The sequence below is a fragment of the Phaethon aethereus genome (genome assembly GCF_964289735.1).
Source record: "Phaethon aethereus genome assembly, chromosome: 9".
Lineage (NCBI taxonomy): Eukaryota > Metazoa > Chordata > Aves > Phaethontiformes > Phaethontidae > Phaethon > Phaethon aethereus.
Window position 1 is genome coordinate 18,328,646 of NC_138585.1, and position 26,464 is coordinate 18,355,109.

The window sequence follows — 26,464 nt, forward strand, 5'->3', positions numbered from 1 at the left end:
TCACAAAGTTGGTTCCCGAGATAATGGCAAAGATCACACTTTCAGATAGTTTATAGTCCAGGGGCTGAACTGACAAAGGAAATATGTCACTTCTCATACTTCAATAACTACTACTGCCTAGTGAAACAGAAAAGAAAAAATATATTAAAAAATACTGACCTGCTATAAACAACAAAGAACAATAACAAAGGAAAAAAATACCGAAATACAAGACCCCTTGCAGGCTGTCCTTCACTAAACCACTGCTAGTTCCAAGGTTTTTGGGCCAGGCCAAGGTATACTGCAGCAGGCTTTTCGTATTTGGGCCTTTTACATTCATGTTTCTCAAAAGTTCCAAGTGTGATCAAGTAAGCAGGCTGCTGAGCCAGCATGTCCTCTCACACTGTTTACCAAAAAAGTTGTTTTTCACATTTGCCTATAATGATGGGTTTGAGTCTAAGGGTTGTATCACCTGGTCCTTGGGTAGAGAGGTTGTCTGAACAAGAGATCTCCACAGAAAACACCAATCTGATTCGTCTCTGTCAGAAATAAATGCAGAAATCCTCCTCTTCAACCTCCACGGTACCAGAATGGAAATACTCACAGGTAACCATCAGGTGATCCAGTAGCTGTCCGACCACTGACTGATCCAGAAACACGTTCTCAGCCCCTTGCTTATATCCATGGTACAGACCCAAGGCTTCTCCATTGCATGCGTCAAATTTAATCAACAAGCAAGACTTTTCACGTTCGAGTTTTGACCTTTTTGGGAGCAAAGGAAACCATTTCCAAATTACCATCAGTAAGAATAAGGACCCCTCTTGTCTATGGCTCATGCAAGAGCACTGCAGCTGCAAGTGAGCTGACACAGGAGAGGTCTGTTGTGGGAGGGAAGGGGAAAAAAAAAAGACCTCTGTCTCAGGAACAGTGAGGCTGTCATCTGTGTGATTCCATGCTTGCTGCCTTCTTTAGGAAACAGCGATCACTGCATAAATTCCATTAAAAGACAGATCACAGAAATCAGTACAGATGTTGAGCTCTAACAGTGTAGATACAGTAGATCTGGCCTGGAAGGGTGAATTAGTTAAACATATAACAGTATTTGTTTATGATGCTATTGAAAGAAGGAAAGAGATGGACAGTACCTCAGTCTCCAAGATATCTGACATGCTTTCCTTGCCCCAACTACAATTTTGGCAAGGGGCAAATTCATCATTACGCAGCTGGCAACGTTGTTTTTCTATTCACCCTAAACTCTTTGGAACAAAAGCAGAAGAGAATTTTCTCTGTTGCCTCTTGGCAATCCTGATGGATTAAGATATTCCTGAAGACAGATACACAGGTCTATTTAGATAGTGAGTCTTGAAGAGAGTATTTTAAGGCAAAATGACACTCGCCTTTTTGTCAATCTCTTTCTCAGTGCACGTTACATTGGTACTTCATATTTCCTTGTAAAAGAGGAAAGCAGACACCGAAAGGCTGAGTCCAGTTGCCACGGAAATTTAAACATTTAAGAGGAATTTGCATCCAGTTAAATAGCCAGCTCATTTCCATGTGAATTAAGACTATCCTTTGACAGAGTAGTATTTGATATTTTCATTATTGTTTTCCAGTTTTGGGGTTTTATCAACCTCATGTTCGCTTTTGTCATTTGTCTCCAACTCCAGATGGTTCAAGGACAGGCAGACAGGTAGAAGTGATCCCAGCAATGCTGGTTGGGCCTAATGTGCCCATTTTTCCAAACTGACACCCAGAAGTTGTTTAAATTGCACAAGGGAGCTCTTCCAACTCTGGATCCTGATACCAGGTTTAGGAAGGCACAGGCTTAGTCCCTGCAATACCACTAGGCTGACAGTGGTCGGAGCTGTGTTAGAGGAACAGCACAGAATGTCATTTTGCTTAAGGGAGATTTTGGAGGGGGTATTTGTGGGTTTATGATCAGAAGAACATGGCATGGAAGAACTCTTTGATGGTTTTCATCAGCCCACCAGAAGCAGCCTGGTACCACAGTGCTGTCTTCAACTACTGGGAAGACAGGCTCAGTCTTCTTCCAGAAAGACAGAGTGGCTTGGCCTGAGGAAGACTCCCACTGCTAGACAAAGATCTCCCTCATCACCTCAGGCACACCTAGAGGTAGAGCACAGCTCCAAGCTTCCATGCTGGCTACCACAGTACACAAGAACAAGGTGGTACAAGACACCAAAATTAAAACAATGCACAAATCTGATACTTCCCTAGGTCATATACCTAGGGTCATAGACCTGGGATGTCAACCAGTTATTATGACTTAATCCCTGTGACGCTTTCCACCAAATCACAGGAGCATGAGGAATATCCTATCTCCCATCCTTTCCTATCACCTCCCACTATTCCTTAAGACCCTGCATCCCAGTAAGTATTCTTCTGGAAAAGGGTCCACTTTTCCAAACGTATACTTATTTTTCCGCTCTGCAAAACCCAATATAAGAAATGCCATTTCTTGTATTTTAGAGAGGGGGCTTGTCTCTAGTATATTAGAACATCTTCCTTGTGGGGCACAGAGCATGCTATGTGCAACATAATCCTAATTCCCTTGACAAGAAATCAGAGGTATAAGACTTGAATTTTCCAGTGCAGAAGGTGCATGCACGTAAGAGACTGAGAGAGGCTAAGTATTCACACAGGCTCAATCATTTAATGCAGCCAGGTAGTCTCCTTCTGTATAGAGCAAAAAGTCACCTCCACGATATGGAATACCTTTTCTTACACCCCTTTATCTATAAAAGAAAAGGTTGCCATGTCCATATAAGACATGCTCTAACTGGTGCACAAATTACTGCTGTAATTTATGAAAGAACAGGATAAATGCACAATAAATAAAAAATTTTACAAGTTGGTGGGGAATGCAGCAGTATTTGAGGTCATTTCTGAGAAACAGTGTGCAATTTCCGCTTTAAAAGGATGCTGAAACATCATGCTCCACCCCAGAGCTAAAGCAATACGTGAAGTGTGGAAGACATTCCTTGCAGCAAGAGACCAAACAACTCAATCTGTTTTCTTTAAGAATTAAGAGGTACTTACATGGGAAAGAGGTTAGTAATAGTAAGCAGTTTATGTTTCGCAAACAAAGCAGTAGCTTTGAGAACCGGAAGCTGAAAGTAGACAAATGCAAACTAGAAATCAGGTAGGCAGTTTTATGAGTGTTTGTTATTAAAAGTTAGAACAACTTACCTGGGGCTTCAACAAATTCAGTGTCATTTAAATTGGGTCCTCCCAACAGAAAAATAATTGTGTGTCTCAGAGGATAGTGGCTTGATAAATTTCACACTGTGATTTCTACTGAGGTTTGTTTTATACACTAAGTCTGATATTGTGGTCATAATGACTTTAAGCTTTTATCAATCTATAGTAAAAAGTGTGAAAACAAGTGCCATGTGATTTAAATGTTGACTATATTGCGCTGTTTTATCTTTGGACAAACACAAATGGGAAAAACAGACTGAATAAGTTTACTTGACCTAAGTGAATTGTGCAGTATATATGTCTAGTATAGATGTACAGAAGGTCCTGTGTTATCTGAAAAAGGCAATGGCCAAGGTCACTGCAGTGCAAGAACATCAGAAAATCTGGGTTAAATCAAAATGTTTGGGATGCTTGCTAGAATTGTTCTTGGTTAATGGAGTGCACAGTTAGGATATTGCAACGTATTGTGACAGCAAAATTACTGATACAAGCTTGACAGATTAATGCATGTAGGTAACAAGAATAACTTAATGTATTAACCAACATGGCTACGAAATGCTAAAAAACTAAGTTAGTAATATTCCATTTTATTAAAAGGTTTGGCTCTTCAGAGCTTTTCCACAAGTGGTATTTCTAGATCTCATGTCGCCCTGCTCAAGACCGCAATGAAACAAAGTAATAGCTTTCATTTTCAAAATAAGGGAGATAACCCTATCTCTTGGCATCTGCTTAAATAAAAATGATTTGTTGTACTAATCTTATTTTAACAGATCAGAAATGAATGTACTGAAGATAAGGCAAGTAAATAGTTTCTATTTAATCTTAGTCTAATTTGCCTGTCAATCTGAAGTCTACTACAAATGAAGACAGAAAGTAGCCCAAAGCATTAATTTATTTTGTGTCAACAAAAGGAACGCTTATCTCCACAAACTTACTGCCAATTTTTTCTCTTCAAAATAAAAATGCACTCCTTGCTCGCAGGAGGAGCAAAAGTACCTGAAGAAGGACACATGCAATACTTAAACAAATCTTGCTCTGCCTCTGTGTTTCAGCAAAGTCTTATGAAAATATCCATCTGATGGGATCTCACAGAGATAAGAGCAGAAACACTAACTTAGACCTCATGTTCTTTAACCAGGAAACAGTCTGTTAGGTTCAGCCAGCATTTCCCTGCTGGGGAAGTCTTATGAAAATATCCATCTGATGGGATCTCACAGAGATAAGAGCAGAAACACTAATTAGACCTCATGTTCTTTAACCAGGGAACAGTCTGTTAGGTTCAGCCAGCATTTCCCTGCTCTGATGCAGGTATATGCAAACACACAGCTGATCTGATGTATTTCAGTCAGTTCTAGTAACAATAGATATTTACTTTTGATTATTTGCCCTTGCCACCTCTCTAACTTTTTGCTGTGCAGCTTTTAAATAGCTTCCAAATTCCCTCTATGCTGCACTCCAGAAAAGGACAAAACAAAGACGACGTACCGAGTTAGCTCTTCCACACATCTATAGCAGGGACGCTGAAAAACTGCCGAGAAGGCTAAACTTGTCACAAAGTTTAGTTTAATTTGACAATCATCATAAGGCATCCATGTAAATTAAAAATTCCCACCAGGGTCACATACATTCTTCCACAAAATAAAACGTGTTAAAACGGAGGCCTGGGATTCCAAACGATGCTAGTGGTTACTGGTCTTGGCCAGGCTGCCGCTGCTGGCACTGGGGTCCAGGAGAGGCAGCACCAACAGCGGCAACTCAGGAAGCGGGAAGTCAGCTTGCACAAATCTCTTCCAATAGAACAACAAATAAAAAGGAAAGAGATTTATGCAGAAAACATCATTCTCCATCCTCTCTGGGAAAACAAAACAGAACAAAAAAGATAGTCCCATTCAAGGAGAAAAGAGCAGAGCTTAGAGTTCTGAAGCCCAGTAATGCTGATGGCCCATTCTGTAAAGTAATGAAGCACTACAGAGGCCTGAGTTTATTATTGCTTTATCCCAGTTCAGCCCAGGCTAAGGCTACGGTGAAGTCCAAATTAATTTAAAGCAAGAACGCAGATGCAGTAACAGCACCTAAGTCCCCATCCACACATGGGTGTAAACAGATTCTTCTGGTGGCAAAAAAAATCTCCCGAATTTCCCCTCCTCTTGTGCTATGCAGATCCCCATAGCAGGGCTAAAATTTGCCCCAAAGCATATAACAAATCCTCTCTCACATCTCCTTTAGCTGAGCCTCTTCCAAATGTTTCACCTTTTATTCAAACTAGTCCTCTATCCTGGTGATACATCAGCTCAGAGATGCTTCCTGAGAGCTCACTGAGGGTCACACAGCTACCCACACGTTCAACAGAATGTGGCACAGAGTCTACAAATCATCGCCTGTACTCTAATACCCAATGATACCTTGCCCTCAGCTTCCTGAGACCAAACGGTGCAGGTAGAAGAGAATGTCTTCCCCATCTTGCATGCCTGGCCAGTGATCAAGAGAAATAGCATGCTGTGTAAATGAAATGGCATCTCACCACCACCACCGCAAGTCAGAAAACAGACTTGGGTAAAGTGGGGCTTAAAAGTTTCACATCAAGACAGAGAGTGCTTCCCTCAGACTATCATATGACAGGGCAACTGTTATTCAGGCAGACATTATTCAAGGCAGTAAAATTTTACCATGGATATCTCCATGGTTGACTTACAGGCCCAATATATGATAGGAATCTTTTAAAAAAATTAAAGGTCCTGTTAATTCTTCCAAAAGGAGAGAATAGAAGACACACAGTGCATCTGACGAACGCACGTGCTACATATCCTAACATGCTAACAAAGGTTGCATCTAGACTTGTCAAAACAGTCAAAAAAGATTTAGGCATCCAGCTAGTACCAGAATTGATGGCATTTGGGCACCTAAATTTCACTTTTTTGAAAATTCGAGCCTACACGTTTCTTTATTGCTTGTCCCATTGAGTGCAAAGGGAAAACTGAGGGTAGGGTTAACTACAGAAGGATTTCAAATCCATCATAAGGTTTCCCTGCTCTTTTTTTTATATATATATATATACACACACACTTATATATATATATAAAGCATTATTATTATTTAACCAGCTGGGGGCGGGGGGGAACAGGAGCTACTTAAAATTAGTTTCCTAATTATTTAAGCATTAGTCCCCTACCTCCCAAATCACAATACCTCTGTCACAGTAAGGAGCATAACATGAAAACGTGTTTGCTGCCGCTGACAATTCCTGAGTCTCTCCTTTGCAGAACTTTAGCCCAAGTATCAGGATAATGGCAGCTTGACACATATACACTCCCCAGCAACATATATACAGCAAGTAGGACATGCCTCAGTGGCCACAGACAAAAAAAAAAAAAAAAAAAAAAAAAAGAAAAACAGGAAAAAAAACCCCAATCCACCAAGAAACAAACTTGGATAAACCATCCAGAAGAGCCTCAGGAAAGTGAACTATCTACTTTCCATGGAGAAGCAACTGCCCAGGAGTCCCTGCCCAATATAAACTGAATCAAAATATCCATCCCACAGCTGAAGGAGATCTCTGGAACCTGGCAGTGTCACATGCTGGATACTTGAAGGCACATTTGCTTTGTGTTTTGGGAGAGAAATCCAGTTACAACAGCACACTGCAGCTGCAGGGCTGAGGGAAAGGAGGCAACGCTTGGTATCTTTCCTCTGTTCCTGTCCCCATTTTCAAGCTTCATGGCTGGCATGAGCTGGTGATCTAAGCAGACACATTAACATCCCTGAGTGAAATGGCACCATTTGTGGCCTCTGAGACTTTGTCCTCAAGCACCATTGCTGGTGTGTCTGTAGTGACTGCTGTAGTGTCTATGGCAGGAAGTGGATTCAAGCCCTGTGATAAGATCTGTTGGATGGTTTTCCGCAAATTGGGGTGCAGCTGGTTTTGGGTCTGGTAAAAAATTTCTAAGGCAAAAGACTTGAGGGTGCCAGTGCAAAGGTCCTCATAAAGTGGAATTGTGTACATCCGAGACATCTGCAAAAAAGGAAAACTGGATAATATCACTTCAATAAAAGTCAAGAAGTTCAGCTCTCCTCCAGCTACGTTCCAACAGCCCTGAATGACTTCAGACTGGAGACAAGCAACACATTTCTTCAAAAGACAGCTGAGTCTATTTCTAAAGTTTAATGCAAAGATTTTTATGAATGATAATAAAAAAAGCATTTGCTCTCTAAGATTGAGCTACTTCCACAAATAACAGAACTATTTTTAAAAGGCCAATGAGAAGAGGCCGTAGCAAACCATGCATTAACCTTTTGCTCCTACACAATAAAAACTACTGAAAGGAATTCAATGAGCACTAGCCTTGCTTGAAATGTAAATACTCAAACAACCACATGATTTAGTAGTGTGAAAATTTCTGGTCCGGAAGAGCCAGGGCTGCTACAAAGCAACATAAAAAATGCACTGGGCAGAGCTGGGACAAGGGTATTGAGTTAGGCTAGACAAGCAGAGATTATCTGTAGGCATTTCAAATTTCATCTGCCCATTCCTCCCCACCCGCTAGCAGGTGAGCCATGCTCAGCCCCTTCGCAACACACCTGGTCTACACTTGGCCAGGAAGCAGAAGTTCCAAGGTCTTTCACGTCGCATGTCTCATGCACATGTCTCATGCACTGAGAGGTGCAGTGATTTTAATCCAGCAGTTAGTACCTGGTTTTCCAAGAAGCGACGGACTTTGTAAAGGTCTGGATAATAGTCATTTCGGACTACAATCTGCAACCAGCGGATACGGATTTCTGCATTCATGGAGTCCAGCTGAGAGGAGTAACATTCCGAAAGCCTTTTTATCACCTCTGAAGACAGCACATACACAGAGAAAGAACTATGACCTATTTTGTGAAGTTTGAGGGTCATCAGAAAATAATGCATCATAAAATCACAGAATTATAGAATGGTTTAGGTTGGAAAGGACTTTTGAAGATCATCTAGTCCAATCCCCCTGCCATGGGCAGGGACATCTTTCACTAGATCAGGTTGCTCAAAGCCCCATCCAACCTGTCCTCACATAATGATAAGGTCAACAAGGGGCGGGGCTCTCTAGAATTCAATTTATTCTTCCAGGAATACTTTTCTACTATCCTGATAAGAGTACTCACCATGTGGCAGTGGTGACCCATCTAGCAATCTGTCTAAGAAAAGCACCGTTTGGAACGTTCTCCATTTAGTGAGGTCAACACTGCTGGCAGCAGCAACAGAGTCCAGAGGCTCTGTGGTCCAGAGTTTGAAGAGCGTCTCCACTGGTCTGGTCAGACTGGATCCCTGAGATAAGTCTGGCTCAGCTAACGGAGGTCCTGTAGCATTGAGCCAACGTTCAAACTCCAGTCCTGGAATGAGAAGCACCAAAAGTGTCAAACAGGAGTCTCTGCAGGTGACTTGGCTGCCTCAAGGTTCAGCACTGGTTCTAGCACAGTTAGGAGAGGTTCTAACAATAGCAGATCAGACCAACCTATATTTATAGTGACATAACAGTCTTAGCAGTCTCATCGAGCTAGCCTACGCTACATCTAGAAGAGTGCCAGCAACACCTCTGCCAAATTTAACCTTGAGTTTTCTAGAGCTCAACATTACAGGGAGTAAGCACAAGAAACACATGTTCTCTTAAGACAGCCAGGCTAAGAAGTATTTATGATCAAACTATGTTCTAACACAAGATTTTTTGTGTGTTCATTTCTCACTCAGAATTTTGAGGAAGACTGGAGAATATAGGGAAAATCTGCCTCATTATAAAAAAGGAGATAAGAGGGCTGACTAAGCCCCTCCCCGCCACCAGCAAGAACAAGAAATTTTAAATTTATTTCTATAATGAATAACTGAAACCAAAAATAGCTCTCCACGAGCGGCAGAGCTAGCAGAGCCTGGTTTCCAACAAAGCTCTTCCTCTTGACACTTTAACACCTTAGCACTCTCCTAACCCTTGGCAATACTTCCCATTCCACACCATCTACCCTAAAACTCCTCTCCTGCATCCCCTGAATATTACGCAGGCAAAAGTGAGCCCATGCTGTGGTTAACTCATTAGCCAACCAGTGGGGCAAATAAACTATATAACTGCTGAGCTCATGCTGCAGCTTTTCCCACAGTAGGATCACTCATCTACATCTCTCCACAGGAAGTTTCCACAAAGCCTGTAGGAAGCTAGTATCCTTAAGAGCTGTACTCCAATGTCAGTCTGGTTTAAACTGACCAACAGGTTCAGTCATTACTTGCAAGGATGGACACATAGCAGGATAACATTAGTCTCATTTCTTTAAGAAAGAGGGCTAATAAGCACCTAGGAGATTACAGACCTTTCATAAATCCACCAACAGCTATAAATAGAGGAGATAAGGGAGGGTGAAACATTATGAAAGAGATTTTATATGCATGGATAGGACCTCGGGAAAAGTTACAGTTCTCAAAGCATGCTTCCTGTAATTAAAATAGATGACATTTCCATGGTCACTGTTTCCTTGCATTTGAGCATGTGGAAATCTCACATACACCAATCATTCTGTCTGCAGTGCGAAAGATGAGTCAATGAGAAAGTTAACTAAGGGCCACTTAGCTGATTAATGCCAAAATTGTCAGCAATTTAAGATGTTCTCATTCCCTAACATGGAGGCACTAACAATAAATCACCACAAACAGTTTTATCACGAACATCTGGCTGTTGCCAAATGATTTTGTTTGCTTTAGTATTTTCTTATGCATCCTCCAAGCCAAGCACAAAATTTATCATGCAGATTTTCTACAGTGTTTACAGTTAACTAAGTAAATTTCCTACCTGCTTTGCTCTCAACACATTGCTCTTTCAGCTCTGGAAAAAAATTCAGGAAGGAATCCAGAAGATCTTGAGCCACAACGCTGGTAAATTTGTACTTCTCAATGTAGGCCTGAAACAGTAAAAAGGATTAATTATGGTTAGGAGAAAGACAGCTTCCTTTTGATGTAGAGGCACTGCATGCAATTAAAAAAAAAAAAGAGAGATGGAAGAGTGAGAACAAGTATTCGGAAGGTTTTTTTAAAAAAAAAAAAAAAAAGGGCAAGAAAAATATTCTCCCTCCTCACCGCAGATGAGAAAAGCACCATAACAAGAAAAAATTGGGTAGCTGCAAATACATTGACAGGTGAGTACAGGGGTTTTTTTCTGATACAGATCACAGATACATTAACGTGTCAAGGGCAGGAAGGTTTCCTCGTACTTGACACTGGTGAAAAGTCAGAATACAGTTGGCCACTCACTATTCACTGACAGATTATGGACTAAAGTCATAGTTACATAACTATAAATAAAAGAAAGATGGAATGGGGATGCATGGGAAGAGGAAATGAAAAAACACACATGCAGCAAAAAGAAAAAGCAGTGAGTTGTGTCACTTCTCAAGAACAAGTCAACAGCTGACATAATTGTCTATGGGTTTTGCAAATGTCCTCCAACACGCTAAACCTGTCCCAATGTAGGAAACCATGACCTTTGTCACACTGGCTAAAAAAGAGAAATACAAGCTGTTACCATTTAGTAGTGAATGAATTCACATCATTCCAGTCATAGATAATCTCTGCTGCAACAGCTTTCTATGGACAAAACCGAGGGGGGGGGGGGTGGGGGGTGGGCGGGGGTGTGGAAAGCAGCTCTATACCTCAAGAGAAACACATGCTTATTTCACACTCACTCTTAGGAAGGAGTCAAAATGTCTTGGGTCACCACAGAGCTGGGACAGGTAATAAACAAAGCAGTAGCCTTTCTCATAGGTGAAGAGGTTCATTAAATTACTAGGATTTACACCTGAAAGGAGAAGACAACAATGTTACAAGACACTGTAATGAGGACACTAATTTCCAACCCTTCAAAAAATATACAAACCTCTTAGAGATCACTGAGTGGAGATGCAGTGACTTAGAAACAAAACAAGCCTATTGTCAGAACATTTAATTTACTGCAGTAAATTAAACAGAAGCAGTCCAAATGCACAGGCTGGGGGCAGGGGACAGGAATCAGTGATTGTAAGCTATGTATTAATTCCTAAAGGAACAAGTCACTTCAAATTAGAAGTCACTGAAAACACACCTAGAATTTTAAGACAAATCCTTTTTTTTTTTTTTTTTCTTCTTTTTCCAGTGCCAAAGTCAGGGAATCACCACAACACAAATTTGTAAAGATATCAACATAAGGTAATCACTACTTGTTCCTTTTTTGAGACTTCCAACACATGCTTTTCCATTCCATTTGGCTTCAGTATCATCTCCACTTGCATTTTAGGCTGTTTTAAGTATCATCTAGAAGAAGACTGCTTCACACATCCAATAGTGATGACTGAACTAAAGAACTACCAAAGAAGAAGATACATGATGCTGGAGTGCAGACATGCATGTGGCTTAGGGGTTAACCAAACAGCCCCTGCATAGCTCACTCACAGGAGAGCAAGTACATACATTTATGTGTATGCTTATGCATACATATATAGTTCTTACATGAACACATAAAAAGAGGAACATTTAATAGTACAGGATTTTATTTGATGTTTCCAAATATTTTCATTATAAACTACTTTATTTTACATATTCAGAAGCTCAAAACCACACCGCTTTCAAGGCAGTTTTTCACACTCTGTTTCTACCCAGTAAGTCTGTTCCGTTCTTAAACAGAACAATATTTATAAAGATGAGTTAGCCAACTTTGAAGAAAACTTCAAGCCTAGTTGCTTTATTTAATTCTAGACTGGTTTACAAACCAGTATTTCTTTTTTCTTTCTTTTATAAAGGAGATGTAAAAATCAGTCTTTTTGGTCTATATTCCAGCATCAATATACAGAAATTTTGTGTACAGCAGTTTCAGCCAAAAGCAATACCTGGCTCCAGTTTAACCTGAAGCTTGCTGACCGGGTTGTCTTCTCCAAGGAGCTTCATCTGTCTGTGGAGAGCATCAAGGCGGAATGCAGTCTCCAAACATGTGAAGGCAGCTCCTACCCCAGAAAGAAGGGTATTAGTTGTGGGAAAATTACTAGCAAAATCTGACCTGTGCAGAACTAGCACAGGTACAAAATAAAAGCTATTGAAGGTCTAAAAGACACAACAATAGCAAGACAGAATGACAGTAATGTAATGGCAGAGAAACTTGAGTGCAAAAAATCCTTGCAATTTGTAATGCGAGTCAGAACCTAAACCAGCGCATTTACTCATTCTGATTATACAGCAGGCTCAACTCAAAAACAAAACAGCATGAAAACTGTGCTAAAGTTTACATCCCTCAGATCATCTTAGCAGCTCTTGCAAGATAAGCAGAGCAGCATTGGAATAAGTATTGTACAGGTAACTTTCAAGGAGCAATCAAGTGCTACAAAAAAGTAATGTCACTGGTAGAATAGTAGACACATGATTCCATACTCATGTTACCAAGTGAATAGCACATCTTGGGTGAAAATAGAAAAGAATTAGATTTAGTTCGTATGTTACAGATCCTGTAGATCTTGCTTAAGCTTCATCTAGCATCCCACCCATATTGTATCACAAAATTTTCACCTTCCACTCATTAGGACTTCTTTTACAGCTGCAACTGGGTAAGGTACTCTTTCTCTTCGATCTAACTGCAGTGTAGAGCATTCCATGCTTCCAAGCCAAGCTAGCTGTATTACATTGGCAAGAGAAGAAATCATTCCTATGCCCTTTCAGATGTAAAAAGCTGTGGAAAAATGTGTTTTCAGATTCAAAAGATACTTAACATCCAGCATTACTAGCACTAGTTTTCTTTGCTAAGTCTTCAACTTCAATGATAGGGCTTGTTACATAGATACAATCTCAGAGTCTCGATGTACATACGTAGGAATCTGATATAAGCAAAATTAGAATTAAGAACCAGGATATATTTGGAAGATAGAAGAACTTATACTGGTAGAGAAAGGGGCAGATGTGCTTCACAGGGGAAGGCATGAACCAGGATAGCTAGTGTTAAGGTCAATTACTTCAAGCTACAGGGAGGAGGATTAAGCAAGATCCAAGAGGTGTGGTAGTCAGTGGAGTCCAATTTCTGTAAACAATGTCATTACAAAGATGCCTTTTTATTAACAGCCGAAGATAGTCCAGAAATGATGTCAGAAATGGGAAGATTTAGATCAGAGGTTCGTCTTAGAAACAAAATGGAATGCAAAAAATGTTTACTAAAGAATGGAATTTCTTTATTTCCTGAACAATTGCTTCTTTAAACAACCCATTCTAAATGTCAAGAGAATAGACCAAAATCAGCAAGGATCTTGTGCTGTGTCAGAGGGACAGACTAAGATAAAGAAGAGGTCAATATCTTCTACCCTATTCATATCGTTGCCATGTATAATATAACGTGACTTATAAGAATAGTCCTGACCACTGAGAATTACTCAACATAAAACAGCTTTCAAAGATATATAATATACATTGTAACATCTCCATATATGCTCAGAGCACTTCTTTCCCTAAAATTCATTATCATCAGCTCATCTCCAAAAAAAATATATGTGAATAAAAACAAAAGGCATCCTTCTAAACATTCTCACTGCCAAGATTTCCAGGAATTTTTCCAAGATTGTTTACAGCAGATGCATGAGAATACACATGGTACAGGCTTTTAAGAACATAACAGGACAAACTATAGAGAAGCGTATGTTCCCATTATTCACTTGAATAAAAATCCAACTGAACTGAAAAGCAAGAGGAATGATTCATTACTTATATATTCTAGCAACAGTACCATACAGTTGACCTGTGAAATTCACCAATATAAGCAAAGGCAGGGCTGTACAACTCACCAGGAAGCCTCAAGCAGATGAACAGACAGCTACATAGATGTGTACTTTTGTCTTTTGCCCACCCTAAGTGCTATTGCCATCATTCTTTCCAACAGTAGGTAGCTACTCACTGATCAGGATTAGAAAGACACTTGTTCAGAGGATAGTTATTTCACAATATAACCATGATAAGATTTCTTACATCCTTCTCTGAAGCATCCACTGCTCACCTTGCTCTGACATATGTACACCTGCCTGGTACCCAACAGTAGTTCCAAAGTTCCTACAGACACCCTTACAACACTGTGCTAACACACCTCAAAGCCCCTATTACTGTATCAGGTATTGATTCCACCCAAAGCCAAGACAATATCAGACACTAAGCATCCAAGATGTTCAATGCAAAGTTTGGGGCCATGTGTTCCAGAAATAAAAAAAAAGAAAACCAGCACCCTACAGACTTTTGAGCTCCCAAGGCAAATATTCTATGCAGTCAACTACTCAATTATTGGTTAGACATAACGTAAGTTCTGCATTTATACCATAGGTCTCAGTAGTGATCCGGCGCTGCGCGTATGTGGCTAGCCCCTCACTCAGCCACATCTCCTCCCATGTAGCATTGGTGACTGCGTTTCCAAACCAGCTGTGGGCAACTTCATGAATGACGTCAATGATCAAAAACTCATCACTCTCCAGAATGGAAGAGATAATGAAGGTCAGGCATGGGTTTTCCATGGCAACAATAGGGAAGGATGGAGGAAGAAAAACAATGTCATACCTAAAATTAGGGAGAGAGAAGAAAGAAGAGAGAAGAAAGGATATAGGTAAATTACAGCTATTTCAAAAGATACACACAGTAACAGGGTTTCTTCTTCAGGGAAGGCTCTTCTGACACCTTTTTTTGACTTCAGGAACAAACTTTCTACACCAGTGGTGCCTAATTCTTCAGATCAGAGGATCACAGAGTTTATTCTGCTGGCCAAGGACTTGCTCACATTTGGATGTAAAGACTGGACAGTCTTCTCATATATAGCAGATCCAGCACTTCGCAGAAGCATCATGTTCCCTTCACACAAGCAAACTCATCAAGTTGCACATCTGAGAGCCAGAACCACTAAGTTTACATACACTACCACATACACAGTGTCAAGTCCCCAGGAAAAAGAGAGGCTGGGAAGCTACTAAATTAATTAACTGATTTGGTGTACCTGGAGTGTCAGCAAAATGACTCTAGTCTGTCTGCTTCAGAACATAACAATATGTTTTGTTTTGTTTTCTAAATGTCTCCACCAATGATCAACACTGGCACACTGGGCTGTGTTCTCAGATTATTTCAAGCAACACTTTGTAAGTTAATAACACCACCACGTTCTTCCTGCTTACCTTCATCAAAGAAATCTAGGAAGCCTTTGTAAACATTTTCTCCCATCCAAAGAATGAAAGCATTCTCTCAAATACGTTCTCTTTTAATACATAGTCAAGCTTAACTTCAGAAACTATTAACGTTGGTTTTAGGGACTAGGACTTTCAATGAGTCTGTACTGAGTCAGGTTTTCAGCATCCTCAGGCATACCACAATAAATATATCATAGGTCCAGTACCATACATAAAAATAAATAGGATAAAAAAACTGCCATACATTGTAAATGGTGTCTGGCACAATGTTGGACTTGCAACAAGTCCAACATTGCAACAAAACACTACGGTATGAAAAACCTTCACTCCTCAGGGAAGATCCACAGTTTAGAAACCTGCAGTTCTGCCCACCATACCAGGCAAAATACCACTGTGCCTCCATGGTCCTCTCTGACACTTGATAAGACAAAACTCCAGAGTTTGTTTCCAACTACTACAGAGCTACCAGTTGAGAGGCTCATTTGTCCAGCTATTGCTAGCGTAGGGAGAAAGCATTGTTTTATTTTGTTCCCATTACACAGTCCTGGGAGACTTATTAAACTCACCTTCCCCATATATATGGGCCATACAGACTCTCTGCAGCAGTCAACCAGCGCTCAACCATGCCAGAAAGCTTGCTGATGGCTGTTGGCAGGAGGCAAGGCTCTGCCCACACTCTGCTCCTGTCAGAAAACAGAAAACATCAGGTGATACTTCAGTAAACTAAATTATCTCTTAGAAAAAATAGCGTGACTTCTACCACACTTCCATGTATGGTAATAGCACTAAGAGGTCTCATATCAGACTCAGGCCTTCTTTAGGCTAGCACTCAATGGATACATGGCAAAAGATAATCAAAGATCCCTTAAATTGCCTTAAGGCAAGGAGGCAAGTAGCTGTAATGACTACAGGGGACAACAAGCAACATTTATGAAAGAGGAAAGTAACTTTGCCAGTGCAGTGCCATGGAGTTCTTTAAACCCAACTTAAATGTAGAACTCTGAACACTCACAGCTCATGATCCCCACTGTTCCCTTATCCATGACTCAAAGTATTTATCACTTATAAGTTGAAGCACTGCAAGGAGACACAAAAAGTAGATCAACTCACTGCAAATCTTACCTTGGGCCTATATCTGCATGTATAAGGTCTCCTGCCACCAGGGCCACTAGGTAGGCAGGAACTGGATACTCCATGTAAAATTGATATACACTTTCCTCTTCTAAGTAGGTACTTTGGGTGGCACTCATCAACACCTGTATGCCAGCTGGAGCCTGGAAGACCAACATCATACAAGTCTCTAGATGATCACAGCTGAATGACTACACCACAGATCTCTGTTTTTTTTCATCTATGCCTAAGAGGGTGTACATTGAAAAGAATCATTTAGGTAACACAAAATGTAAGATTTCTGTGGGGTTTTTATACCACAACCTACCCAGCCCATGAAAACATACCAACCAAAAATATTAATCCTCCTATATTGCACGGGTTCTTATGCCCACTCCCCCAAAAGTGCCCACATATCAAATTATTTCATCTACACAAAATGCAACGTTATTTGATGCTGCTTTCATAAAGCTTTGTTTTTTTCCTTTCAAGAACTGATAAAATACAGTTGAGTATTATCATCAATAACCACTACTGGAAGTGACCAGCCAAATTCTCTCTTTCATGTTGTCCATTTCATGGCTACTCTTTAAACGTTGACTACGGGGAAGGCAAGACCCAAGCGTAATAGGCAACAGAGTTGCCTTTGTGGCAGTACACCAATTCTGTTCCAAGACCCAGGATCTAAAAAAATCCCGTATTTTTTATAACACGGTCACAATGAATATTTTATATCATATATCCACACACAATGTAACTATGCTTTCACAAGTTAACAGCAGCTAAGTGGTTCGTGAACCATTTATATCCACCTGGTCACTCACCTTAACAGTAGCTGAATAGGTACACTTCACTGCTGGTGTGTCAAAGCAGGGGAAGAAAGATCGGTTACACACTGAGTGGCCCTGCGTAAAGACAAATGGCTTGGCATTGCCATACGTCAGTTCTGGATCCAGCCACCAGATCTGTTAAAACATGATGTGAAGAAGAGGTGAGGGAAAGGGACAAAAGTCACAAGGATAAACTGCCAAAAAACAAAACTTGAAATCAACAGGATTGTAAAGGAGAAGCTGTTTGGCTCCGCAGATGCATACCTGGCACAGGGCATATTTCCATTTCTAACAATGCATCTTTCTACTCCTGTTTATTTGCCGTGACTACTCGGAGTAGTAGTTTTTCCTCACTGTCTGAACACTGAGTGGTGCCACACAACACACTGCTCCAGACACTCACTATTTCTGTTGTATCGATTTGCTTGGTTAATAACAAGTCCCTAACAAACACAACCTTCCTCTCCGAAGGAGTACTCGGAGTATCTTAATGTTTTTAATTCAACATGAACAGGAGTAGTAGGGGTCAGGTAGTGCCCACTGGAAAAAAAAAAAACAAACCAACAACAACAACAAAAAAACCAACACACAAACCAAAAAACCCTGAGGCTGAACAGTGTACACAACATTATCTCTGACCCTGACACTGCCCTGCTGGCTGAAGCATCAAACACTTTGACACTATGCAAAAAAGTCAGTATATGTAAGAAACATCTGGTCAATGACACTGGAAGCCTCTTTTTACAGAGCGGATAAGGAGATTCTGGGTGGTCACAAAAAAACACCCCAACAAAAAACAGCACTGAGCATGTCAATTGTCAGTATCAAACAGCAAATAAATCATGAGTCAAACCCTCAGCAAATAATTAGAACAGATTAAGAATAATATGAAAAAGTACAGTTATTTGCCTTTTTGGTTTTTCTGTTTCAAATGTAATGTTTATGCTTTCACAAGTTCCCGGCTTCCAACTTTGAAGTGTAGGAACAATTTTAAATAAGGATTTTCTTGTAATCTTAGAACTCTGAAGCTGAACTTTTACGGAAAATATCAAATATTGTGAAACTTGCAATAAAGTTGGAACCACTGGCAGCCTTGGGAACAGTCAAACACAAGGAATAAAACTTCTGAGTCTGCCGAATTCTTAGATCAAAGCAACCAATAAATCTGAATTCAGGGAATAGCAGTTAATGCACACACTAGTTCAGTTCTGGTCCTCAAGAGAAAGCAATGAAATACTTACAGAAGAGAAGCCTGCGTACTACGACTGCTCTGTTTTTAACAACATACTACAATTCTGTCTCCTAGTTAACCTCTCTGTGTTCTGGAAGTCAAAGTTTTCTCTCTCTCCCTCTGTCCTATAAGGTTATTCTTTGGTATCTTCTTCCCTTGCTTTTAGACCCTTCTCCTCGTGCTCCTCTCCCAAATCATCCACTTCAGCAGCACCCCTGGGGATCAGTGAAATTTAAGGAAAGGAAACATACTGTCAGCAGCTTTCAGTGCTCCACATAGCGGTTCCCGCTTCCACTGGCAAATAGGGGTTTTTTAGGTGGGAAGCATTAGAAAATTAAAAACCTTTATCTAAAAGTAAAACTAATCTCAGAGCAGCTTTCTTATCTTGCAATTTAAGATTATCCCTTTCTGTTTCAAGCCTGTTAGGTGGGCCAGAAACATGCTTGCAGTGCGGCTTCTCCTGACGAACCTTGCCTCACTCACACCACGAGGGCTAAGCTATGTGACCATTCAAATCCACGTGCTGCATTTCAGCATATCACTGGACAAATCCCCAGGTTGCTGCTGAGGTGCTACAGATTTCCACTCCATGGCTACCTACATTTCATGGCAATGAGTGTCTTCTCTGCAATATGGCATTGTGGAATCAGAGACAGCTACTCCAGAAGACATTTGGGGACAAATGTCTCATTAAAACCCACAGTTTGAAACTAATAGCTTGCCCCAGAACACACATTCACATAAAAACACAAGTGCTGTGTTTTAATCAAGGGTAGTAGTTTTCTAATAATCCAGGAAGGAGGCTCTGAAACTAAGTTTTTCAAGATCTGCCCTAATGCCAACTTCTAAAAACACTCCTCCGATGAGTGGCTTTGTGCTCATATCACAAGAAGTCTGACTTACAAGCTATATCGCTGGCCCTGCTGAAGAGAGTCACCTTCAGAATGTTGTTTCCTTTGCTTGCTGAGAGACAGAAAAGGCTAACACAGAAAAGAGAGATAAGACACCACCAGACCTGCGTTGCAAGGCTAGAGTAGGAAGGAAAAAGGCTTGACAGATGATGTCTTTAGAGCAGAGAGATAAGGGGAAGTTCTCCCTGACCAGCGCAGGAAGAAAACATAAGCAGGAAGCAAAGGGGAACTGAGAAGTTGATTCTTGTTTACAAGAAACTCCACAAATTAAGGACAATTTCTTTTCAAGCAGTCCCCCTTTATTTGACATTTGGTTGAAGTTAAAAGAAGCACCAGCCCCACAGGCCAAGAAGGGAAAAAAACATTTGCAGAGGATGAAGTATTTTTTTCCCCTGTTTCCTAATGTCTGCAGCTACATGGCAAGCCTCCGTCTCTCTTTCCAGATGCACTTGGAACAATGATGAAAGTTATCCCGAAACAATATAAATAGATCTGTAATATAAATAGACCAGGCTATGCTGCGGGACAGAGGCAGGACTGTGGACTGGGGAAAGTGAGTATAAGCAGCATCCCAGAAAGGAGTGCAAGGAGCGGGGTATGGCTGGGGGCGGGGGGTGGAGCAGTACACAGGGACAGAGCAGTATTTGGGGCCATATCATCTACTCCACATCCAAATTCCTCCTGTGCTTCCCTTTGGAAAGATATGTAACATCATCATAAAGCTCATCATTTTTATCTAGTTTTTCGTGCATACAGGAGAGCTGTTTCACGCATTAAAGCTGTTCTACGATGCATTTCAAGTAAAAAAACCTGCTGCTTAGTTCCTCTGCTGAACAGAGGCTTTGGGCAGCCCAGGTTTCCCCATGCCCACATGCTGCAAAGCAGCTCACACTATATAGGGCACCTGCCAAGAATATAATTTTTATTGACTTAGATTATAATCTTTTACCCAAATCTGGTAAATGACAAAGGTAATTAGCTAAGCCTCTTTCAATTTTAACTCTCTACATGTTTCTACCTGCATTATTGATGAAGCTTCCGAGAAGAGCTGCAGTGCCACAGCTTCTGTTGTAGACAAACAAGCCCCTCCATCTGACGACAAAGTAAACCACACCTCTGAGATGTGGAGGACGTGACAGGGGCAAGGCACACCTGGACAGCGAGTCACTTTAGGAGGACTGAGAGAAGTTTCCAGCACTGCAAAAACAGGCTGTAATTTTTGCTAAATCCTGCAGATGAGGAAATGCTATAATGTTTTATACCAGAACACAGAGGAGAGTTTGCATTTAAGGTTGTCACAGAAAGAAAACAGCACCGGTGTTAACATGTGCACTGCCAAATCAGAGGTGTGACACAGTGGGCAGGAGACAGATATAGATTTTTCTCTCTAAGGAAGGGGAAAAAGAAAATCTTATGAAAGGGTATTTTTAGGACCAAGAAGTAAGGGCTAAGGGAAAAGAAGGGGAGGAAGAGCAGGACTGCTGTCACTGACACACCTGATCAGTGTCTGCCTTCAGCCCATACCATGACATACACGCTCTTTATGACAGTCTTGCTTCTGACGCGAACTGGTGATGTACCGAGCATATGGTTTCCTAACAGCACAGGGAGCTGGAATGCTCTGTCAAAGGCAGGTTTAATCTCTCAGCTGTCTCTCAATGTCCATCAAGCAACCAAAGATCTTGGCTTCTTCCTCCACACGAGAACCAATGGGACAGTCAAATCACATCCCCAGATGGCTCAAAGCAAGTATATCAAGGCAACAGGTTTCCAATTTTAAACAGACTACTATCTCCGCTGCTGGTCTTACTGCCAAGACATCCATGCTGCACTGTAACATGAATTTATGGCTTTATAGGTCCCACAAGTATACTAAGGGTCCCACAGAAAATAAACCCTGACCTAAAAGGATTATATTCAGAGAAAGGCCAAAGAAAATAGAACTTTTAGAAGAGAGAGGTCTAACACTGTAGAGTTGCAGGGAAAAGGGACTCCAAGGAAATGTACTTCACATGAGTTTAAACCAGCCTTATCCACATGTGGGTTACTCATCCCTGTTAAAATGCAACGCTGGGCTGAAAAACAGCAACGACAGATAAGACTACAATAGCACGAAATGACTTTGGGTGTCGTCCCCCCTCCGCAAAAAAAAAGTTCAGCATGCTGGACATGAAGGGCTAGAACAGGTGCTACTCGAGGACAAATATTTTGCCAGCCTAAATCTACAATAGTGAGCGAGGAAACCTAGTACGATTTATGTCAGTGAGCATGCCTGCTTCTACTTTTCAATATCACTTGAAAAGGGCAGTGCATGCCCCTGACACTGTAACCGACAATAATCTTTTGACGCTAGTCCTTGTAGCTTCATTTCAACTGGAGCAGTACATGCCATTAAAGGTACAATAAAGACTTCAAAAGACAGGATGAAGAATAGTTCGTTCACGTCTGATCCAAGGGAAGCATGACAAACGAGAGGGAATGGAAAAAACGCCCTACTCTCAGCATCCTCAGACCTAACATTGACGCTAGATTGTGTGCAGGGCGAAGGAGGCAACATGTTAACGCAAAGTGAGACGATACGAACATCGCATCAATCAGTGCCCTGCACCTTCCAGTGGTTTTCAGATCATTTCTAAAGCCAAGTCTCAGATCGCTATTCCGAGATCGTTTCTCCATAGACACAGCAGGACAGTCTGCCCCTTTGGCAACAGGGCTGGCAAAACCCAGGAGAAAGCACAGGCTAGCCTAAAATAAAATAATTTGTTCAAGAGGAGGAAAGTATGTTATCGTGTACTTTAGGAGGTATGGCTCAGCCAGGCTGAGAATGATTATAGAGCACACAGCAACACCAAATTAGCTTTAAAGCTTCCCCACCATAAACAAGGCATAGAGTGGACAAAAGAAACCGGTTTCTTCATAAAATCTTGAAAAAAAAAATGCAGAACAATCTTCTGAACACACTGTGGACCCTGAAAGACATCTCCCATGTACCTCTTCAGTGAAAAAAAAACTACAGCAGAGTATTGTACAAAGAAATATTAAAACCAGGAGTTCCAGAGGTGAAAAGGAACAATATCCTCACTTACAAGTGGATCTGAATTTTAAAAGTGATAGAATTTCATGTCATTTTTGCACTTTTAGGGAAGGACCAGCATGTTAAAAGGTCACCATATTAACAAAAGGAAACTTATGTCAATAAAAACCTTCATGTAGAACTCACTATTCCGGGTGACCCAATGTATTAAGACTACCCAGATCATTCTGAGGATGAAGTTACTTTTGTAAGCTTCAATGTAATATTAAAATTAGACAGAAAAAGATCCAGCAAACTCATACTATTCACCAACACTTTCGGAAGGACAGGCCTGGTATATACTTGCTATTGGGTTATTTTGCATTAAACCATTATGTTCAATTCCTGCTCTTGCTAAACATGTTGTAACAGTCAAATAGATCCACACATTTACTGGTTTTGACCAATGCCACGGCAATACCAAAACAGCGGACTGGGAGTCAATTCCATTAGTCCAGACAGAGGCATCAAAGTTGCAAGACTCTCAAAAAACCATTCCTTTTGCAAGTAGATTCAAGAACCACATAATGAAAATCATGTTAGTTTAATTCCCAGCCTGAACAGACCATACAAAAAGAACTGATGTGTTCAGAACAGTGATAACTTTAAATTTTCACTGTCGTAAGTTCTTAAAAACACATGGTCTGCTAGAGAGCACCTAAAAGGCCAAGAACCAAGTGCTTCTAAGTACCAGGAGTTTAAAAGAAATGACAGAATTTACAAAGCATCTCACTGCTGAAGGTGCCTAATCCACACAAACACGGGAGCCTCTCCCACGGCCACATTTGAAATAGGCGTTTTGGGCCATTTCTGATCCTTTTTCCAGGACTAACTTGTGGGAATAAGTGGACTCTCTCCCTGCTCCTCTCAAAGCTCCTGACCACGGCTCATTGGAACACCAACCTAGGTGCACAAGGCCTGATTTTGTAAGCACCTGGCAAAACCCACAGGGAAACTCCTGTATTTGCGGATTACGTAACTCATCCCGAGGAATTCGGACGAGGCAGGAGTTTTCCAATTTTCACGCTCCTCGCCAACAACTGCAACGCCCTTAAAGTACGAAAGACTTTAAAATTATCATCATGATGGGGGATGAAGAGCCTTGGGGGTCACGGCGATGGGGGGAGGAAGGAAGGGAGGGCGGCTGGGTCGGCGGGGGCATCGCTGCTGCTGAGCGTGGCGTGGGACCGGGGGCAGCAGGCGTGGGACCGTGGCACCGCCGAGCGCTCCTGCGGGCGGGGGACAGCGGACAAATGCTGCTGACAAGCTGGCAGGCGGCTGCCAGGCGCGGGGGGAAGAGGCAGCGGAGGGACCGGGACAGAAACGCGGGAGCTGACAGTGAAACACCGCCCGCCGCCTTTGCTGCGGGGCCGGGGCGCTTCCCCCAGTTACAACAGGCGGAAAAATGCGAGGGGTGTCACGGGAAGGCACCGCCAGCTGCCCTGGGACTCGGTTTCCTATTTTATCTCCCCACCTCCGCCCCCCCACCCCCCCCGCAGCGCGGAACTCACGGCGGGGCCGTCGGCCGTGGTGTAGCGGATGATGATCTGGAAAGGCTGGTGCGGCTGGAGGGCGGCGGGCAGGCAGACGGTGAGGGACGAGCCGTAGTCGGTGAAGGGGTCCACCCTGAAGCCGAGCGGGCAGGCGGCGCAGGGCGGCTGGGCGAAGATGGGCAGCGGCGGCGGCGGCTCGGCGGCGGGCGGGGGGCTGGCGGGCGGCTCCCCCGGGGGGGCGGCGGCGGGCAGCGGGCCGGCAGCGATGCAGGGCGCAGAGAGGAAGGTGGCGGTGGAGGGCGGGCTGGCGGCGCAGGGCGGCGCGCAGGGCGGCGGCGGCGGCGACGGGCAGGGCGGCGGGGGCAGCGGGACCGGGACGGCGGCGGCCTCGGCAGGCGAGAAGGCGAAGGAGCAGGGCGCTTCCCCCGCCGCGGCGCGGCGGAAGGCGGCCGAGAGGACGCGCAGGGCCGGGTGGACGTCCAGCACCAGCGCGCGGGGCTGCGGCCGCAGGGCGCAGAGCTCCAGCACCAGGCAGCCCGCCAGCGCCCGCGCCTCGGGCCGCAGCTCCAGCCCCAGGTGCAGGTGGCGGAGGCTGAAGAGCTGCGAGCTGGAGGCCGACGCCACGTCCGGTGGCGGCTCGGGAGGCGGCGGCGGGGCCGGCGGCGCCTCCGGCCCGGCCGCGGACCCCTTGCGGCAGCAGCACAGGCCGGGCGGCCGCGGAGCCGGAGCTGCCATGGAGCGGCGGCGGAGGAGGCGGCGGCTGCTGCTATGTGAAATCCATGGGCGGGCGGGGAGGAGGGAGGCCCCGGCGGCCGGAGCGACCGGGGCGGGGGGGGGGGGAGGGCTGGCGGAGGGGAAAGGGCCGCGCAGGCCCCGCGCGGCACCGGCCGAGAGAGCGCAGGGCCCGGGCCCGGAACAGCCAGCCGCGGGCACGGCCGCCAGGCGGCGCCGCGCGGGGACGGCGGGGGGCGCTCGAGGGCAGCCCCGCCCGCTGCCGGCTGCGCGCGCACCGGGGGGCGCCGCCCGCAGCTCCGGGGCGCAGAGCCCGAGGGGCGGGGGCGCTCCGTCCGCACGCGCCTTCCCGCGCAGGCGCGCCCCTCCCCAGCGAGCGCGGCCCGTGCGCGCGCGGGGGTGCCGGCGGTGCACCTTGCGCGCTCTTTTTACACGCAGCTCTGCGCGCGCGCATGTGTGCCCCCTGCGGGCGTGGTGCACCGCTCTGACGCGCACGTACACGCAGTGCGCTCCCGCAGACGCACACGCGCGGCTTGTCTCCTCTCTCCGCACCCAGCACCCCCGCTGGACCCCCCCACCCGTGGCGCGGCCATTGGCACGGCTGCAGGGTCCCGCTCGGGCCCCTCCTGCCCCCGGGCAGCCTCACAGCCAGCGCTGCCGCCGCCGCCACCTCCTCCCCCCAGCCTGGATGCTTCATTTTCACAGACCCCCTGCCCGGCTCCAAGACAAACTGCCCAAACCCTCCACCCCACGCTCCCAGCAGGGCAGAGGCAGGCACCCTCCTCCCACCGGTGCCTATTTTGGCTTCATCTTGCTCCTGGTCACACTCCTCACATCCAGCTCACAGTCTAACCCTAAATAGCCTCCCCCCATCAGCACCCCAAACACCCCCTTTTTTTAATCTTTTCCCTCCCGCCTTGGCTGCCCATAGTTGCCTGCCTCCAACATCCACCCAAACTCCCCCAGCTCAGACATAACACACTTTACCCTTCCCCAGCCCTCCAGGCAATCAGTCACACACCATCCACTGCTGCCTGCCTAAATCGGAAAGGACAGAAACCACAAAATTATCATCTTTATACAACCGCTTGTTTCTCTGCATGGCAACGGTAGGAGACAGCAAGCTGGAAGGAAGGAGGTGTGGTGGAAATTAACTGTGATTTGAACTCCACGCAGCCCAAGAGCTGCCCCATGTAGTGACACTTCCAAAAGTTATTTTTGCTGTTATTTGCATACCCTCAGCCGCCTGATAAGTCTCCAAGGCACATCTTTGGGATGACGTGAGAACATTTATTACATGGCTGTGTGTTTAATCAACCCATAGTGGTACATTCTAAAAGCCTCCCAAGCTTTACACAAGCAACAGCAGCATCTGCACCCTTTCCCAATTGAGTTTCCACTGTATCGTCATACTCGAGGCAGAACTGTGGCCCCAGCATAATTTGGCTGCTATCCCCAACTGAACCAAGGGTAAAACAAATTGCAGTAGTATTATCCTAGACCAACCCGAAGCTGGGACTATAAAGAAAACTTCAGCTGGACTTGATCTTAAAGGTCTTTTCCAACATAAACGATTCTATGAAAACCTTTGTGTGATTACTTACAGTAAAACACATGCTACAGTTGCAGTAAAAAAATAACAGGGCAGTATTCAGGAAAGCTCTTTGGTTGATGAGGGCATTACAGCCACCCTGCATCTTCTCAGCATGTTCTTT

The 26,464-nt window shown here is 43.8% G+C and overlaps 1 protein-coding gene across 1 annotated transcript; it reads right to left on the reverse strand.

Moving 5' to 3' along the window:
* Positions 1–6,190: 6,190 nt before the first annotated feature.
* RNPEPL1 (arginyl aminopeptidase like 1) lies at positions 6,191–24,752 on the reverse strand (the record flags this gene model as incomplete). The annotated part of the gene is made up of 11 exons (XM_082003682.1): positions 6,191–7,210; positions 7,889–8,031; positions 8,335–8,562; positions 10,002–10,110; positions 10,891–11,003; positions 12,067–12,180; positions 14,517–14,752; positions 15,936–16,052; positions 16,492–16,643; positions 17,304–17,444; positions 24,036–24,752. The coding sequence occupies 11 exons, from the start codon at positions 24,750–24,752 to the stop codon at positions 6,938–6,940; spliced, it is 2,343 nt and encodes a 780-aa protein (XP_081859808.1). The 3' UTR covers positions 6,191–6,937.
* Positions 24,753–26,464: the final 1,712 nt, after the last annotated feature.